Source organism: Triturus cristatus, chromosome 5_1, assembly GCF_964204655.1.
Source record: "Triturus cristatus chromosome 5_1, aTriCri1.1, whole genome shotgun sequence".
Classification (NCBI taxonomy): Eukaryota; Metazoa; Chordata; class Amphibia; order Caudata; family Salamandridae; genus Triturus; species Triturus cristatus.
Genome location: NC_140587.1, coordinates 362,683,429 through 362,699,493, shown reverse-complemented (window position 1 = coordinate 362,699,493; position 16,065 = coordinate 362,683,429). Strand labels below are relative to the sequence as shown.

General features: G+C 42.4%; 1 protein-coding gene across 1 annotated transcript in view; it reads left to right on the top strand.

Annotated features, from left to right (window-relative positions):
• Positions 1–16,065, top strand: part of LOC146830893 (fibrocystin-L-like) — a 533,569-nt gene that overhangs the window by 72,750 nt on the left and 444,754 nt on the right. The window contains exon 16 of the mRNA XM_085603812.1: positions 12,529–12,688. Within this exon, the coding sequence (XP_085459938.1) occupies positions 12,529–12,688 (160 nt within the window). The remainder of the gene's footprint in view (positions 1–12,528; positions 12,689–16,065) is intronic.

Below are 16,065 nucleotides of genomic sequence, written 5' to 3'. Positions count from 1 at the left end.
TGCAAATATTCTACTAGGAATGTACATTTTTTGCAATGGTGTACAAACAATTCTTATAACGTGTACCTATTCCGTAATACTGTGCATGCCCCATAATAGAAAACAATGCATCGTAATTTATCCTCTTGACCTCAACCACCCAGAAAGGCTTCAACTATGTGGAAAGGAACCATTAAGGGAGGTCCAGGACCTGGCTATACAAGAATGGCAGTATATAAAATGCTGATAACAGCCTGCATATAGTCTAAAATGACCCCATTCAACACATTCTGAGATAAAAATAGATGCAGTATGCCATTATTGTAACAGATACTCAGATAACGAAGTACTATTCACCTTAATATTTAAAGGTTTGCAGCCTCTTCACTGGTATAAACTTGCATAAAAAGTTTACAATATTATGTATTACAATGCCTGTGTTCGACAGAGACATCAACAAACAGAAACTGCAGTAAGAACATCACACCTACTCTTTTTCTCACATAAACAGAGGAAAACGCCAGGAGTGCTCAGATATTCATGTGGAGCCCACGAGTCAAAGATCTGACTCTTAACAAGGCAAGAGCAGCCTTTCCTCCTTCAGAAGTTGATGAAATAAGTACACTTGATTAGTCAAAGTCTGTGCTGCGTACTGTTTGTACCAGATGAGGGGCAGGAAAGCACTGGGTGGGAGTACCAGTGTCCTCCTCACCTCGAACGTCACAACTTTGCAATAAGTTTCAGCTTTTACACACCCATTTAATATCATTAATCTGAAACATATTAACACCTTTCCTACCTTTCCCTCCATGAGGACATAATACATGTTATCTGATAATGTACCTACTACAGAGACGCATATAGAACTGGCATGCACATCATAGGGTCATCTCGAGAAAGGCACGCTCTGGCCCCTACACACACACACTTTTCTGCAGCACCTCATGCTTTGATGTAGGTACCCGTTTACTGCACTATGATGGGAATGTAACCTCTTTGCTGCCCTCCTTTGACAGTGAAGATTGGCTCAGTCTGCCTTGGTCGAAATAGGGAGTACACACATCACTGCTGGGTGAACACACATGGCATGTACAGTATTACCCACTCCAGAAGCTGCATCACAAAATATAAAATGTTAATAATGTCATTGAATGCTCCATGAAATTATTTGCAATGTATCATGTGACAATGACTAGGCACTATAAAAGAAGATAAGGCATTGCAGACACATGTTCTTGTTTGTGGCACCTCGACAGAGATGAAAACAGCCCTTGAGCCCCCCAGCACACTACAAGATGTATATTCACAATGAGGTTTCCACGGCCTACCAATGAATGGCTACTCCAGACTGCAAGCCCAGTCACTAATTAAAACCCATAATGCTTTCATGAAAATCCGGATGCCTCGGCCACAAAGCAGAAAGCCATCAGTTTGGTCTGTTTTTATGATGCTAGTGTCACTCTATCCCACAGTCTCTTCAATGCGCTTTAAAAAACGGAAGAGAAATCAGATAAATTCAATATTCACCCCCCTACCCTTTGGCTCACTAACCCTCCTCTCCCTCTTGTGAGTAGTTTCTTATAAAACAAAGGTGGGCAAGGCACTTACACTTTCTAATTGTGAAATGGGACACATAGCTCATCCGTAGGAAATTATACTGCCAATGTGAATCCAGAAGCAGAGTCTCTAAATGTGACAGAAATGCCGGAAAGAAAGGCAAAAGGTTTTAGTAGGAAATTATTCCCCTGGGACCTGGCCCATATGGGGGCTGTAAGAGACACAGTGCTTTTTTTCATTTTGCTGTGAATTCGCAAATCTGTCGCAAAATCGCTGCAAACAGGACCGGGCTAGAGGGTCAGGGTATTCCTACCCTGCTCCCTTTTCTTTATTTTTAACTTTATTTTTGGGAATCGGCTGAATCTGAGTCCCAAGATGGCTGCCAACACTTCCTGGTTGAAGTGTTGGCAACCAATTAGATCTAGTCTGCACGAGATTAGGAGGCTATTCAGGAGAGCGCATGGTTTTCTTTTAATAAGTCTAAAAGTACTGAATGAATTTACACCAAATAACAACAAGCATTGGCATAGCCAATAGGTCTCGCCTTTGGGACCTTATAAGTGTTTAGCCATGCAACAGTTGCGTAACTAAATACTTATAAGGTCCCAAAAGCGAGACCTATTGGCTACGCAAAGCGGCCGTGAAAGTGATCGCGATCACGATCAAACATCAAAGCGGCCGAAAGTGAAAGTAATCGCGGTAAAACGCGGCGCGCGCGCCCGCGCACATGCACTGTAGCTCTAGGCTGGCCTGGTAGCACTTTTTGGAGCCCTCTCAATAAGTCTCGCCAGACCAGCGCATGCGCTGGGTCAGGCGAGACCTAAAAAGCACTCTTTCTGTACAAAGATCAAGCTTTCTCCCAAATTTGGTGTCATTCCGTCTAGCGATTCGGGCATGTCGTCGTGTTCAAAATCTGTATGCAAATTAACATGGGAAACATACTTCATTTGACCCCTCCTTTCCTTGTCCCCATTTGACGGATCACCCCGAAACCTTCTATGCACAATTAGACCCTCTGGCACACTTTTTGGGGAACATTTTGCGAAGATTCCTCAACTGGCGGTAGAGAAGTCAAAAACGGTTTTCTTATGGAAACTAGATCCTAATTATAACTACCTACAGGCGACAAGTTATAATTAGGAGCTAGCTTCCATAGGAAAAGCATTTTTGATTTGCCTATATCTTTATTGCCGGTTGAGGCGGTCACCAATAGGTAGTTATAGTTAGGACCTAGTTTCTATAAAAATAAGTGGTTTCCAGTTGCCTATATCTTTGCCACGGGTTGATGAATCTTCAGGGAATTTTCCCAAAAATGTGCTCGTTATTTCAGATGCTATCTGGACGCTTTGGTGGTGGTTCGTGTAGTGGGGGTCCCAAATGTGTTTTCCCTATGTTAATTCCCATAGGACCTCTAGACACGACTGCAGTCTGAACCACTGGATAAAATTACACCAAATTTGGCAAAAGGCTAAGTTTTGGTCCACAGATCATGCTTTTTGTAGTTTGGCGTAAATCTGTTAATGTAATTTTGGAAAATTTCTATTTAAAGGGACACCGATCCTCCGTGAATCCAGCAGTCCCCGTGTTGAAATCTGATTGGCTGCCAACACCAACCAGGCAGCGTTGGCAGCCATCTTGGCTTTAGCTGAGTCCCACATAAAGAAATAAAGAGGTGCACGGTATCAATACCCGACCCCCTAGGACTGGTGGAGGGGTCCCACAGGGACCCTGCTAGGGGCTGAAAACATTTTTGTGGGGTCAATTCTGCCACAAAATCGTGGTTGGATCACCAGATTTACTGCAAAAAGGATGCCCTTGGGGTGAACTCCCTGGGGGCACTGCTTTTAATTTCGCACTGCTGCCCACATGGTGTCCCCGCACACCAAGGACCGCCACCTCCCCAGTACAAACAATGGTCAGTTAATGCGATGGGAACGTGTGCCCCCCGCAGGCCCGGGGCCACCACCTTCCTAGATCTTTAATTTGATTGAATGTGCGGGCCAAACCAACCCCCCCCCCCGCCACCTGCCTGGGGATTTAGTCGAAACCAATGGGGTGGGGCCTCTTGGACCACCCTGCAGCCCTGGGAGCCCCCACCTCCCAGGGTCTTTATTTTGATTGAATGCTGGCGGGGCCAAGTGGACCCCCATCGCCCCATGGACCACCACCTCCCTGGGTCTTTTCTTTAATTGAATGCTGGGGCTGTATGGACACCCCTCCCCACAGCCCAGGGACTGCCACCTACCTAGTCTCTTTAAAATATGGATGCGGGCAGGCCTGCTTGGCCCACCTGTGCCCCAGGGACCACCACCTGCCCTGGACCAAATCCAAGAAAGGAGTACTGCCACCCCTCAGGGCCAGTTACTACTTTGTCCTGGGGTGCCCACTCCCCGGACATAGCTGTTTACTATGGCTAGGCAGGAGCTATAAAGCTCCCACCTTGCCACAGCAAACACTCCGCTTTCAGCAAGTGAAAGCAGTAAAAATGCTCTCGCTTGCTGAAAGCAGAGCATTTGTCTGTTTCTCTGCCTGCTGTCAAGCAAGCAGGGAAACAGACAAATTACTTTCACACACAGGGAGCTGCATGTTTAGCAGGTCTCTGTGTGTGAACGCAATGCTGGCTCCTGCAGGAGGCCTGGAGCTAGCAGGGACCGTGAGGGCCTAGAGGCTCCCCCACGGTTCCAGTGCAGACTGGGTGCTGTGGGTGGGACCAGGTCACACAGACACATATGGCTGGTCCAGGGGGATGGGGTCCCCAGGGCCAAAACTGGCTCAGGAGGGGGGATGTGCGACCCCCCTCACCCATTTGCCCAAAATTCATAGCACCTCTCACACACCCACTCACAGAATACGCAAGCACTCACTCACCCACTCAGAGGCCCACACAGGCATTAACACACCACTACCAGATAAATGCAGGCACTCACAGAGACTTATGCATGTAGTTACAGACCCGTTCAAACACTAACGCACACACTCACAGACCCAGTCAGATGACACATCCACTCAAAGACCCTCTCGGACATCATTCAGGGGGTTGACCACAGGGCCTGGCTGCAGCCGAACGCAGCTGCCCAAGGCTGAAGGCTGTGTGTGGTTGGAGTTGGATGCCTGTGGTGGGGCTGGCGGCAGCACCTGGCCACAGGCTGTGCATGGCATGGGGTTAGGTGTATGCTGGGGTTGGCTGCAAGTCCCTGCTGCGTTATCAAAACATAGAAATTCATTGAAAATAAACAAAGGTTACAAGGACGATATAAATAGGAAATATATTTGAAAAAACCTTACAAATTCACTGAAAAAAATAAAGGTTACAGGGACTTGCTCCCCCATAATGCACTGCTTATGACCTAACGTATTACATCACTCAAGATGTGGTCAGTGGCATCATTGATGACATCACAGATGACATCTCAAATGACATTACTGATGACATCATACGGACAAGTACTTACGTACCCACTGACCCCCTCAAACTATCTGTGAAACACCCTGTCACACACTCACATAAACAACCACTTACACACTCACTCCCAGAACTATACAATCACTCACACACCTGTTCAATCACCCATATACTCACTTACACACCCATTCACAAACCCCTACCACTACTAACACACCCACTCACTCATCCAGGCAGTCACTAACACGCCCACTCACTACTCCAAACACTCTCCAAGACAGTCATTAACTTAGCAATACACTTACTCACACTGCTACTCACTGACCTTTATTGTCAGTGACTAGGACACATCCAGATGCCTAGAACCACTTACACCCACTGAATGAGGGCATCAGTGATGTCATTTGAGATGTCATCAGTGATGTCATCAGTGATTTCACTAACCATGTCATGAGTGATGTAATATGTCCGGTCATAAGCAGTGCACTGCAGATGTGCAAGTTATAGTTAGCTCAGCTAAGTATAACTGTGGAATTTCTCTGGTTTTGTATGAGTTAAATCTGACTCTAACTAGAACGCCTCTGTAACCTTTGGGTTTTTCAGTAAACATATATATATTGTGATAGGAATGAAAAGAAACAACATGGTAGGAGACGTTGTTAGAAAATAATTATATATATATATTTATTGATTTATTTATTAATTTCTAACAATGTTTCTGCGTCATTTCTTTTCATTCCCATCTTGATGTGGTACGAAGAATGAGAAACACTACTGGTACCAGTATTTCAGTCCAAATGTATTTCATTTTTATATTTTTAACTTCCATAGTGGCAAATAAAACAAGTGGTGACCCTTTTCGGCCGGAGCCTTCAACTGGCGATAGAGTCCTTAAGTTTATAGAGTGTTTTTAAAGGGAGAAATGTCCCCTCCCCCAGCTAACCAACAAACATTCATGTGAACAGTGTGTAATGAAATAAACTGCATTGGGGATTTCTTCTAAACAAATTTCAATACCACTTCTATCTTTTTCTGATTACATTTTGCATAAGCCATTTGTAATGTACTAATTAATTTCCTTTCTACAGTTTATGTAGTAACTCATAAAGTACATATTACATTCATCTGCGGGACTACATTTTGCATGAACGCTCATAATGCTCTTATCCAGTTACCTTGTGCAGTCCAAATATTAATTTTCACTCTTACAATGCTGCGCAAATTGCATTAATTTTCAAATCTAGTATATTACACAAATCATTATTACAACCTTGCAATATTCTTGCCAGAGGTCACAGTTTCTTTTTCTTCCAAAATTGCATTCATCTTATGTCTTCAGCCTACATCATATAATGTATAAATGAGAGCATGTTACTGCTGCAAAATTGGTATTCTAAGCTTGGCTGGTAACATAACTCAAATATAACCTTCTTTTCTGGGACCTCAGTAATTATATTTTGTGTTAAGAGGGCCATGTGCATATTATGGCAACCCTGATCTTCTACGCTCTCACAACATATATAGGAAAGTGCATCCTGTGCAAATTGTTGCAGTGCAAAACTTTCACAGTTCATTCTAATGCAAATTTAATGGATGTATGATGTTACAACGCATGCTTTTACAACGCATGCTGTTACAACGAATTTTTTACAACGCAAATGCTGTGACAACGCAAGTCTTTACAACGCAAGTCTTTACATCGACTTGCAGTAGATGGCGTGCTAACATTAAAAAAGGGTAATTTACTATTCTAACTCCAGTCCACGTTGCAGTAGGGAAGGTGTTTGGATAGTAAACTACACTATTTTTAATGTTAGCACGCCATCTAGTGCAAGTCGATGTAAAGACTTGCGTTGTAATGGCATGCGTTGTCACAGCATTTGCGTTGTAACAGTTTCGTTGTAATGGCAGTGCGTAGTAAAAGTTGCGTTGTAATGGTTGTTCCCCAAATTTAATTGTCAGTTACAAAACTTTCACAGTTCTTTCAGGATTGTAAAGTACGTAAATGAGCAATAATGCCTCAGACATTGAAACCTTTTTAATAATAACTGGCAAACTGCTCAGTTAATATTTGTATTAGCCCATTCTCTAAAGGGCGTCATGTGTATATCTCAACGGGTCATATATCTATCTATAGCACTTTAATTACAATTTATGTCTAACTACGTTTTCAAAATGGCGTCCTGCATTGTGAGCAAAGCTGCATGGTGGCCAAATGCTTCAGCAGTAGCACTTTATTGCATTAAAAGTTCTGACAGCAATTCTTTTTCTCAACTGATGCAAAAGGGATGGTATAGATATCCGTTTGAATGTTTAACTGTTACTAGTGTATCAAAAACTGATCTTCTTCATGGAAGCTAGTTTTAAATTAATAGCATCTATTTTTCATGCAACCACATAAACATTCTTAGTGCATTTTAGAGTGATGAACCCCTTCTTCTGTAGAAGATTAGGTCAATCGTAATTACAATCAATAAAACATTTCTGAAACAAAATTTGAGACGGCATTCAGAGTTTTAAAGCTTATACATATAAACAATATTTACAATAGACAACATAATCTAATCTTTTCTCAGTTAGTCATCATATTGTTTTTTCAGCAGCATTAGCAGCATTATCAGCAGAATATGTCACATTACAATGCGTGGTGTTACCACGCGGTAGGTAACAACATGGTCGTTACAACGACCGTGTTATTACCACGCATGGCTTTACATCGCATGTCGTTTCTATGACTTGGTCTAGATGGCATGCTAGACTTAGGAAAAGTATAAATTACTATTCCTTCTCCAGTTAGTGCAACAGCAGGGAATGTGTTGGATTTAAAATCCAACACATTCCCTGGTGTTGAACGCCACCTAGCACAAGTCGTAGAAACCACTTGCGATGTAAAGCCACGCGTGGTAACAACGCGGTCGTTGTAATGACCGCGTTGTTACCTGCCTGCTTGGTAACACCCGCGTTGTAACCGTTGTTATAGCCCAATAGAAAGTGATCTGTATCCCTACCAAAGCTGCCTCAAAGTGTTCGATCAGTTTCCAGAAGTTGCAATGAAGTCAAATGATGTGTACCCTGAACTTACTTTCTCAAAAGTCTCAATGAATTGCTACCTCACTTCTTTCAGTTCTTTAATGAGAAACTAAGGAATCCACAAACCTGTTGGTGAAATCTGTCCAATCGTCTTCTCAGTAATGCTGTTGAAGTGAACTCTTTTTTCCAAAACTTTAATCGAATGGAAAGAAATCTAGCTCACTAATGGTCTGATTTCAATTTCAATGGGCCGGTTATTCCATCACATGCTGAAATATGAATCCCATAATATCATACAGGATTTACATTTCAGCACATGGGAGATCCATCACCATTGTGATGGAGTAACCCGTCCACCAAAATCTAAATCAGGCCCTAAATGTATGAATCCATAGACTTGATTCATGACTGAAGTCTTTTCATCAAATGTTCATATGTTGGACATTTACTCAAAGATTCTAAGTTTTATGTTTTCTTTCAGTCTTGCTAATATACAGTTAGCTGCAATGGCATTTAATGATGCACAGAAATTAGTGTACATGTGACATAACATTTGAATGGAATATTTTGACCTGTTCTGGGGATTAACAGTTGTGATCCTTTTATGACATTATTGTAGTATATACATCCTAGAAAGGAGGAGTTCTTTTTAGTTTAGTTGTATCCACTGGTGGTCTTTGTACACCTCTTGTAACATATAGTTGATGTAATCCTGGATCCAGACCTTTTAGTCTGCAGTGTGTTCTTTAAATTATTTTAATAGAATAGTTTTACATTGAATATTTACCTCTAAATACTGTTCATTCACTTTTCATTTGTTTTTTCTTGTTCAGCAATAAGTGTCTATCCAATGATTGTGCATTACTGAAGATTTCTGATTCCTATCCCCTTTCCTTACATTTCAACAGTATTTTCAGTTCTTCAATTGTATATTTTTCAGGTTTTGACTGACTGACTGAATATGTTTGATTTTCACTAGTTGAATGTATGCTGTATGTGTCCCTTCCGGCACAAAAACGATCCTACCTGGAAAGCAGGAACCATTTCACCATGGTGCAAGGGTGCTTGTGTTGGCACTAGGCAGCACACAGTGCACAAGCTCAGGGAGGCAGCAGAAATGAGCCACATTTGTGTAATTATGGCGCATTTCTGATGTCTCCCTTTCACACAACACAGTTCAGTAATTTGCCTTGCTGCTCTGTGTTGCGTGAATTCTTAGTAAATCTGACCAACCATGTAAAATGGCACATTTATCAAATGCTTGTTGTGTCTTTTTCATCACCATTACGGAAGCATAACTAATAAAAAAATAAATTAAGTTTGCACTGACCATGTCCTGCTCATGCTAATAGACACATTTTCCAGGTAGCAATAATAAATGTGATGTATTGAAAAGTGAGATATTTACAATTTACAATTCATTTTCCATTACATTTTATGTCTGCTTTGTAGATGGTGTGTTATTTTCAGAACAAGTCCTAGCTGTACATTTTTTACAGTCTAATCCCTTCACTCTGCTTATCTTATATTTATTACACAGGACCATTACAGCAACATGGGCTCAATCCATTTTAGTCCATCCAGATGTTTTTTCTATTGATCACCTGTTTTTTGGAACTTTACGGTGGGTGAGTCTTCCTAACTGAGTCTCACAGGTGGTAATTTCATGGTAACTGGAATGAGCATATTTACCACCGCCTTTTGAGATAAATCTGCTGCAGTGCTGCTAGTGCTAGGGCTGGTTGTACATGAATATGTGCACACGCATGTGTGCAAGCATGCAGAGTGCATGTGTGAGACTTCCATCGTGCTCAGCTTGGTAATTGTGCATAGGAAGCCTGGCACAGGCTTTATAATATTAGTGGGCATTCATAGATAGATCATTCGAGTTTACTGGAAAATCTGTAGTGTCATTGTGCTGCACACATTTGATATGGGCAACCATGCTCTCCTAATTGACTGCCTTGAAACAACAGGGATCAAAGGTAACGCCCTTAAATTCATCTCTTCTTTTTTGGAAGACCGTATCCAGATGGTCTCTCTTGATGATTTTACCTCACCATCCTTTTCATTGCCATGTGGGGTCCCCGAGGGCTCATCTCTGAGCCCCACTTTGTTCAACCTTTATGTGACCCCACTTGCAGACCTTATCAGGTCATTTGGCTTCTCCCTAGTCTCTTATGCAGATGATACACAGTGTTGTATCTATCACTGACATTCCTGGGGACACGGCAGCTCAGTTTCACGATTGCATGCTCCACATCAGAAAGTGGATGAGCAGCAATTGTCTGAAACTGAACTCCTCAAAGACTGAGGTTATGCTATTTAGCAACAATCCATCTTTCTGGTCCAACAACTGGTGGCCCAGGAACTAGGGATTCTGCCTATTCCCAGTGACAAAGCAAAAAAACGTGGGATAATTATTGATACTAACTTAACCTTCGAAGGACAGATAAATCATATCACTTCCTCGTGCTTTTTCATCCTGAAAATTCTAAGGAAAGTATTGCCTTATATCCCAGTAAGTCTACAGAAGAGGGTAGTCACAACTCTTATCTCCTCCAAAGTAGACTATGGAAATGCTGTTTTCATCAATATCCGAAAGTGTTTTCTTCAAACGATACAAACACTAAAGAATGCCGCGGCACGGCTACTACTGGGCATTCCAAAACATAAATCAGGTTCCCAAGCACTGATTCAAATACACTGGCTCCCTATTGATAAACGTATCCAATTTAAGGCACTTTGTATTGCCTTCAGAGCTCAACAAGCTGTCGGCCCAGACTATTTGATTAAGCGTTTTCAGCACTACATTCCTTCTTGGCCTCTACGCTCATCCACATGCGGGAATCTTATAATGACCCGATTTAAAAAAGCCAATTGGGGTGGGAGAGGCTTCATCGTTTGCACATCTAGGCTGTGGAACTCTCTTTCAACAGAACTTAAAATTAAGACAACTCTGTTGGGCTTTTGGAATCATCTAAAAACGTGGCTCTTCTGCAAATAACTGTCTTTTTCCACATCCTCTTAGCTTTATTGTCCGCCTAGCACCCAGATACCCCCGGATGATTGTCACACTTTATACATTTTCCTTTCATTTTAATTCACATAAGGTAAAATCTGCCTTAAAGTGCAGTTTCACTCCACTTAGGCCTGCACAGTCCAACAATGTGTCAAAATGGAGTGAAACATGCATACCAAGTTTGTATATGCATCTTAATAACATACATGTACATCGTATGAGTCATTCTGAAGTGCCATATGTTTGTGGCTCAGATCAGAATCAGATTGCAGGCCTTTTGGTCCTCCAATGACCTAGGAGAAGTTTCCATCATTATTCAAAATACTCACGAGTTGGAGCTTTTGCACTTCAGCTCAAAAGTGCAAGGACAACTAGTGGTTGTTAATATGGCTGCATTTTATGTGGTCTGAAGTGGTATAAGAAATACTTGGGCACATGGGATTTTGATTTACGATGCTTTATTCAAAATATTTTATTCACAATGATTGTTGCTGACCTTTGCTGTGTTTTTTTATTAATAATGAATGCCATTGGGTTTAATGCAGCCGCGGTCTGTGCAGGTAACAGTGGTGGGGTGGTGCGACTGGATAAGGGGGAATTTCGAGAGACGATGCTGAAGGAAAATTAATTATTTATTTAATTTTCTCTCTGCATCGTCCCTCGAAATCCGCCTTACCCCACCGATGTTACCTGCATGGACCGCGGCTGGTAAATCCTAGCATGGGGTTATTGTCTCATATAGGGGGATGACCCCTTGACAAAGCCAATAGACCTGCCTTATATTCTAATAGGGAGACCCCTTCACAATACGAAAGGCATGCATTGTATCTGTGCTGACCCTGTGGCAAAGCTAGTCCAGTAGGACTACCTCATATAAAACAACACCCACTATTTTTGTAATGTTGCATCTGGTATACGGGCGGTGTATTGTGATTGTGGGGGCCGTGATCCACTAGGGGTCAAAGGTGGTGTAAGAGGTCACCAAATTTATTTTAATCTACCTGTTGTAAATATTTGTAAATTAATGTGTAGTATTTAGTAGTGTGGGTGTAATAAATGTACTTTTCCATTTTGAAAGAAACGGTACTGATTGGACGACTTTAATTTTTGAGTTTTGCTACTGTGTGGCAGAGGATGGAGATTACAAGCCCGCACTACCTTCTTGAGTAGGCCTTAGATTGCTCTGTTCGCTCATCTGATGAGTACAGTGGGTCCTTAGTTCGGAATAATGAGACAAATGTGGCCCTATTACTTGCACGACTAATAACCCAATTTCTTATAGCCATGAAGATATTTACAGATATTTTTTTCCAATAATGTGCTATTACCACACATAGATTCTGGCTTGCGGGCCACAGCTTTCTACAATTCTTTACTCTTCCTCCAACACATGAATTAACAGACGTTACTATGGGTACATTCCAAATGCCCCCCTCATTTTTACACTTTGTCCTTGAACATGACTCAAGCAAGCACTTCAAGTTGGAATGCTGTTTTAAAACTGTGAAAGTGTAATTGCCTGCACTCTGTTTTTCAGGTACTATATGGAGATGTATCTTCAGCAGCTCTCCAATGATGCATTTGTTAATGTAGCAGTATACAGCGAGAGGGCTTCTTACACTGAAAGTCAAACTATGGATGCTGTGAACGAAGCACAAGTCCTTGATTCCACTTCTGCTACAAAACCGGAAAAACAGGTTTGTTCTTTCGGCGCCAGCTGCGTTTTAAGCAATGTTTAACTAGCAGTATAAGTGCAAATTAGAATCCAATCCGATTCCACGTAGGGTTCCTCTTCAAAGGGTGCAAAATATCATATTCTTCATCAACTTCGTGGTCCTGCAACATTTGTGAGATACACTAAATGAGCAAAGCAAGAGTGGAGGTCCCAAGCTCGAACAGTTTTCTACTATAAATATCATGATACTGTGAGGCGCTTTCACTGTTCACACTAAGCATTGCCAACTTGGAAACAATACGGGGGGCTTTCATGGAACCATGTAAGAACCGCTGAGCTTTGGGTAAAACCACTTCAAAGCATCCCTGCAGCGTGAAGACTGTCCCCAAATGTGACAGATTCTTTGGCAGTGGCCGCAGGTGAACTTTCAAAGTGAGAGGGTGCCTCGTGACACACTGAATTGCCCTGCACAAGTGAAGCAAGCAAACTCAGACCAATGCAGTGTGCTTCTGCCTTTTAAGTCTTTCTCTTTTCTTTGGGGCTTGGATCATAGATTTGTAGAGTGCTCGGCTGCTGTGAGAGTGTCCCAGTGCAGAGGTAAGTAGCCATTAGGAGGATCATAACCACCTTGTCCCTTTAACAGATGAGTTTTCAATTGTTTGCAGAACAACTTTTTATCCGAAATACATTTGAGGGGAATGGGGAGCTGATTCCAATGTTTAGCTGCCAGAACCGAACAGACAGAACTGCCCCGCTACTTTTGTTTGGTGAATGGGATGGTCAGCAGTGGGGCCGTCTGTGAGCGCAAGGATGTTTTGGGGCGGTATAGGGTCATCTTGTCATGTAGGTATTTGGGACCCGTCTTGTAGAAAGCTGAATGAGCCACCGACAAGCCTTTAAAAATGACCCTTTTCTTCACTGGGAGCCAGTGCAACTGGTTGCCATAGAGGGAGATTGTGGAGTGTTTGAGAAGATTAAACAGGAGGCGGGCTGCCATGTTTTGCACCTTTTGCGGCCTCTGGATAAGATATTCTGGGACTCCTAGGTACAAAATGTTGACATAGTCCAGTCTAGATAGGATCAGTGTCTGTACCACTGTTTTCTGGGCTTCCTATGGCAGGAATTTGAGGAATTACCTTAGCATCCTTAGTATCCAACATGCGGTTTTAACCACTGCTGAAATCTGGGGTTCAAGGGATAACTGTGTCAACAAGAACCCCTAGGTTCCTTGCCACTTGAGTTGGGGTAGGGTGCCGTAAAGCTCCCAGCGTGAATTTGATGAAGTCTGCAATTTCCATGAGTGCTGTCTCCATGCTGTGAAGAGTCCTAAAGCCTGAGTGTGATGGATGGAAGAGTTTGAAGATTTCAAAGAATAATGTTAACTGGATATTAACAACTTTTTCAATAATCTTGGAGACCCCGGGGAGCAAAGAGATGGGTCTAAAATGTGAAAATGTTTAGGGTCTTCATTAGATTTTTTTTTAATAGGGGAATAACTTTTGCCCTTTCCAAGAAGAGGGTACTATCCTGGAATACAGGGAGGTAGTAAAGAGATCCTGGTAGAAAGGGCATAGGCTGTTCCCTATAAGACTCATAACGTAGGAGGGGAAAGGATCCGAGGGAAGCCAGGTTCACTTTTGGTGGCCATGGGAGGGATAAACTGCAACACTTTATCCTGAGTTGTGGCCATTAAATGACTTGCATCACTCAAGGGCTCATTATCTTGTATTTTTGCAAGGTTGTCCTGTTTTTAAATTTTATCTTCAAAGAATTTGTTCAGTTGGGTACATAGGGAGGTGCTTGCTTCAACGGGGTGCACCTTTAGGGTTTGTAATATCAGACACAATTTCAGAAATGTATTTTGCGTTATTGTTTGCTTTCCCAGCTATGTTAGAGTAAAAAGTGAGATGTACAAGTTTCAGGTTAGTGTGATGGGTGCTCAGAGATGCTTTGCTCCGGCTTTTGTTGGTTTCATTATGTGGTTTTCTTCATACGCATTCCAACTTTTTACAATGCTTACTTTCTTCTGCTAGTTCACTCGTAAACCAGGGCGCGCATAGTTTGTGTCAAAGGGTCCTATCACTGACTTCAGGGGCAGCCATAGAAGCGTCCTCCGCAAGCCAGTTATTTATTCTGACCTCGTCTAACACTGTCGCCAGTTAGTGTAAGTTTGGTGGCAACTAGAGTATCCCTAAATAGTGATACATCCACTTTATACCAGGCACAACTCTTGGAGAGAGGCCCGTTCTCCTTTGACTTTTCAGAGGGGACCAAGGCCAGGAAAAGGGTAATATAAAATGATCTGACCAAGGAACTCTTCTGGCCTGCCATTACTCTGGTGTAATAAAAACAAAATACCTACCGGGAAAAAAAGAATAAAATAAGTGCTATGGAGGGGGCAGTAGGCAGTGAGTAGGAGGGGCAAGAAATAGTACCTCAATCTCGTCGGAAGCAGTGGACGGGCACTACTTCACGTAAACCAATCTGTGCTTGGTCCATGCACCACAGAAATGATTTGAATTGATGTTTTGCCAGCACTGGCCAATTAAAGAGGCTGCAAAGAAGAGTGGCACTGGAGCCAACAAATGGCAAGCAATGGGTGGGCTCCAAGCTCTTCTTATGAACAAGGGCTTTAGCAAATTCTCCGGCAGGCTCAACCCTTAGTATTGGATTTAAGAAATTACTCACAAGAGTAATTAACTCACTCGAATTCTCAAAAATAGCCACTAGAGGGCACCAGTGCACTCAATTTGGATACTGGAACAAAGGCACAGCTGTAGGCATTGGTTTTAAAAGAGAACAGTTTTTGGTAAAAAGCTGTCCTATAAAGACAGATTCACTAACTTGCATCATAGGACTTTGCTTAAAACGTAGCTGATAGATAAATGTCTGAATGCACAGTCTGGTACTTCAGACAGCAATAGAGGTATCACGTTTAAGGGGCTGTCTTCTCTGCAGGTGCACAACAGACTACCCAGCTTCAATTGGTCCCTGAATTTCCTCTGTCTCAGCAATCTTTTTCCATTCCTTTGGTAGGAGTAGGTTTCACATGGGTAGGGTGAAGAAAATATTGTATTCTAATGGCCAGCTGATTGTCTACCAGATGGATACAGCTTCCCTTTTCTTCTAAATCGTCCACATGTTCCTTGTTATAGAAAAAAGCTTTAAAGTAAGCAGGCTTCTTGACTAACCTGGTTCGTCTCCTCCTTGAGGGTCTAGAAGAGGCCAGCTTGATCGGCCTCATTGAAGCCTTTCAGATCCAGAGATTCAAGGCAGAAAATGAATCTCTACTCCCCCGTCCTTCACAGGGTAGAGAGAATTCTTCCAGTAGTTAGTTTTCTAGTCTTGTATTCTTTCTTAAGCAGCTGTATGTCTTGAGAGTCCACAAGGCTTTGTTCA